This window comes from Nanorana parkeri, unplaced genomic scaffold, assembly GCF_000935625.1.
Source record: "Nanorana parkeri isolate BGI_ZX_2015 unplaced genomic scaffold, ASM93562v1 scaffold3512, whole genome shotgun sequence".
In the NCBI taxonomy this organism is placed as follows: Eukaryota; Metazoa; Chordata; class Amphibia; order Anura; family Dicroglossidae; genus Nanorana; species Nanorana parkeri.
The window spans coordinates 9,968-13,390 of NW_017309780.1; the positions used below are offsets into that span (position 1 = coordinate 9,968).

The 3,423-nt window shown below is 49.2% G+C and overlaps 1 protein-coding gene across 1 annotated transcript in view; it reads right to left on the minus strand.

Moving 5' to 3' along the window:
* Positions 1-1,896: 1,896 nt before the first annotated feature.
* Positions 1,897-3,423, minus strand: part of AOC1 (amine oxidase, copper containing 1) — a gene marked incomplete at its 5' end in the record, with an annotated part of 6,803 nt that continues 5,276 nt past the window's right edge. Inside the window, one exon of the mRNA XM_018575070.1 lies at positions 1,897-2,234. Within this exon, the coding sequence (XP_018430572.1) occupies positions 1,959-2,234 (276 nt within the window). The remainder of the gene's footprint in view (positions 2,235-3,423) is intronic.

Here is a 3,423-nt window from a genome sequence, read left to right on the forward strand (position 1 = left end):
CTTGGTCAACTAATAACCTCACTTGGCTTCCAATACCATCTTAATGCCGATGACACTCAAATCTATCTTTCCACTCCACAACTCTCCCCCTCAGTGTCCTCCATCCCCCTCCCCACCCTCAGTGTCCTTGCGTGTCACTAATCTACTATCTGACATATCCGTCTGGATGTCACAACATTTCTTACAACTCAACCTTTCCAAAACTGAGCTCTTCATATTTCCTCCCCCCGTGCACCTTCCCCCCAACTGTTGGAGGAACATTTCTGGATTAAAGTGTAAAGTGAGACGCGGTGGGGGGGTAGGGGGGGATTTCGGGTTTATTTTCTTCATTTTGTTTCAATTTTTTGCTGTTTTTATTCAACAAAATGAAAAAATTATGTAGAATTTATCAGACAAATAGATAATAGATGCAAGGGGAAGGGGGAGGAGCTAATTGGGGTAAACTAAATGTACCCGCACGAGGCTCGAAGTTCATCTAATGCCGACTGAAACTACCAACACCCATCAGCACAACCCGTCCTGACAACCAATGTTACTTTGTATCTCTCTCTCTCCCCTCTGATCAATGTTTATATACAATGTTACTTTGTATCTCTCTTATCTCCCTCTGATCAATGTTTATATACAATGTTACTTTGTATCTCTCTATCTCCCTCTGATCAATGTTTATAAACCAACCACACAGACAGGCAGATTTTATAATTCATGTACAGAGTAGAGAATTCAATGTTTGGTTGAATCTCGTATTTGTCAGATTTTTAGATGTGAGGTGTGATCATTTATTAATAAGTTGGTCGTGTTTGTTGATTATTACACATAAACCGGTAACCATCAAGTCCACTATGTATTCATCATAATTATCTTACTGCACACAGCCACAGCTAAAGATGGGGATGTAGTCAACCTCCTCATGTATCACTGGCCCCTCCCTTTAGACTGTAAGCCCTCAGGGGCAGGGCTCTCCTTACCATCTTGTCTTGAATTGTATTGTGATTGTAATGTCTTCCTTATATTGTAAAGCGCTGCGCAAACTGTTGGCGCTATATAAATCCTGTATAATAATAATAATAATAGTCTGTCATAGGTAAAGATTGAAAAGTGGACTGATCATAGTCATAGGTGAGGACAGTGGTGGTAATAGGTCAAGATAGGGATGGTCATGAGTGAAGATAGGGATGAAGACAGGTGAAGATATGGGATGGGCACAACTGAGGACAGAGATGGTCATAGTTTTGTATAGGGATGGTCATAGTTTTGTATAGGGATGGGCACAGGTGAGGACAAGCTCCGCCCCTGTATCATGTGATTACTTAAAAAACAATACCAGAACTTGCTCATAGAGGTGGTACGTTGTCTGATTTATATGCTGATGAGGTGTACAGACCTGAGATCAAGAAATAGGAAAGAGAGAGATTCATCCCCATCCCGCTACAGTTCTCTTTCTGGATTTGAGGCCTGGTGCCCCCTCTAACCCTGCAGCCCTAGGAGCCTGCCCACTGTAAGTCAATGCTGCACCCGGAGTATGAACCCTTTTCTGGCTGTTCTACCACAATAGTTCAGTGAGGATTCCCTACAGGAGGTGTCCTATCTAATGGATACCAGACTGTCTCCAGGTTACTACCTGCTGTCCTCCTGTCTCTGTGGTCTCTCCATCTTCTGACCTCACCAGACATTATAATTCAAGTGTGAAGTGTGGATGATGGCCACAAAACAGCCACGCACTGCGTCCCAGCCCCCGCCATTTATTGCACAGAGGTGACTCTGCTCATAGAAATTCCCTAAAAAGAGGTGATAGAAAAGATTGCGGCTTTGTACTTCTGCGGCCTCCATGGAAAGATCTATATATGAGGGAACCGCCGGACCTTCTCCTGTCCACAGAAAATATGGCAATTTATTCTCAGTGTCCAACTATGGGAGGCTCCGCCCTTCTCTGGTCCTCAGACCTCAGAGGTGACCTCTCAGTCGTAGAAGTATGTCCCGTTATACCGGAAGGGTTTGTCAGACACACATTGACCAACAACCTCCGGAGTCCAACGTTTGATGGTCGCTCTACTGAAGGTCTTGTCTGTCGGCCTCACAATGACCGTGGACCTGGAGGCCACCGATGGATCCTCATCGAAGAAGTTGAAGGGTCGGAGGAAGAACCCCACTGCGTTCCCTGGGGTGGAGGTGTTGGGGATGTCCTCAGAGTGAGGGATGTGGAGGAAGCCGACGGTCACCCAGGCCACGAGGTCCTGAATAGGAAGGATGAAGTAAGGTTAGAAAATGTCAGAGTGTGGGCGGACTCCATCACCAGACCCCTCCACCAGACCCCACCATCAGACCCCACCACCAGACTCCACCACCAGACCCCTCCACCAGACCCCTCCACCAGACCCCACCATCAGACTCCACCATCAGACTCCACCATCAGACTCCACCATCAGACTCCACCATCAGACTCCACCAACAGACTCCACCAACAGACTCCACCAACAGACTCCACCAACAGACTCCACCATCAGACTCCCCCTTCAGACTCCTCCAACAGACTCCTCCAACAGACTCCACCAACAGACTCCACCAACAGACTCCACCAACAGACTCCACCAACAGACTCCACCAACAGACTCCACCAACAGACTCCACCAACAGACTCCACCAACAGACTCCACCAACAGACTCCACCAACAGACTCCACCAACAGACTCCACCAACAGACTCCACCAACAGACTCCACCACCAGACTCCACCACCAGACTCCACCACCAGACTCCACCACCAGACTCCACCACCAGACTCCACCAACAGACTCCACCAACAGACTCCACCAACAGACTCCACCAACAGACTCCACCAACAGACTCCACCAACAGACTCCACCAACAGACTCCACCAACAGACTCCACCACCAGACTCCACCACCAGACTCCACCACCAGACTCCACCACCAGACTCCACCACCAGACTCCACCAACAGACTCCACCAACAGACTCCACCAACAGACTCCACCAACAGACTCCACCAACAGACTCCACCAACAGACTCCACCAACAGACTCCACCAACAGACTCCACCAACAGACTCCACCACCAGACTCCACCACCAGACTCCACCACCAGACTCCACCACCAGACTCCACCACCAGACTCCACCAACAGACTCCACCAACAGACTCCACCAACAGACTCCACCAACAGACTCCACCACCAGACTCCACCACCAGACTCCACCACCAGACTCCACCACCAGACTCCTCCATCAGACTCCATCACCAGACTCCATCACCAGACTCCATCACCAGACTCAACCAACAGACTCAACCATCAGGCTCCACCATCAGGCTCCACCACCAGACTCCACCACCAGACTCCACCACCAGACTCCACCACCAGACTCCACCACCAGACTCCACCATCAGACTCCACCATCAGACTCCACCA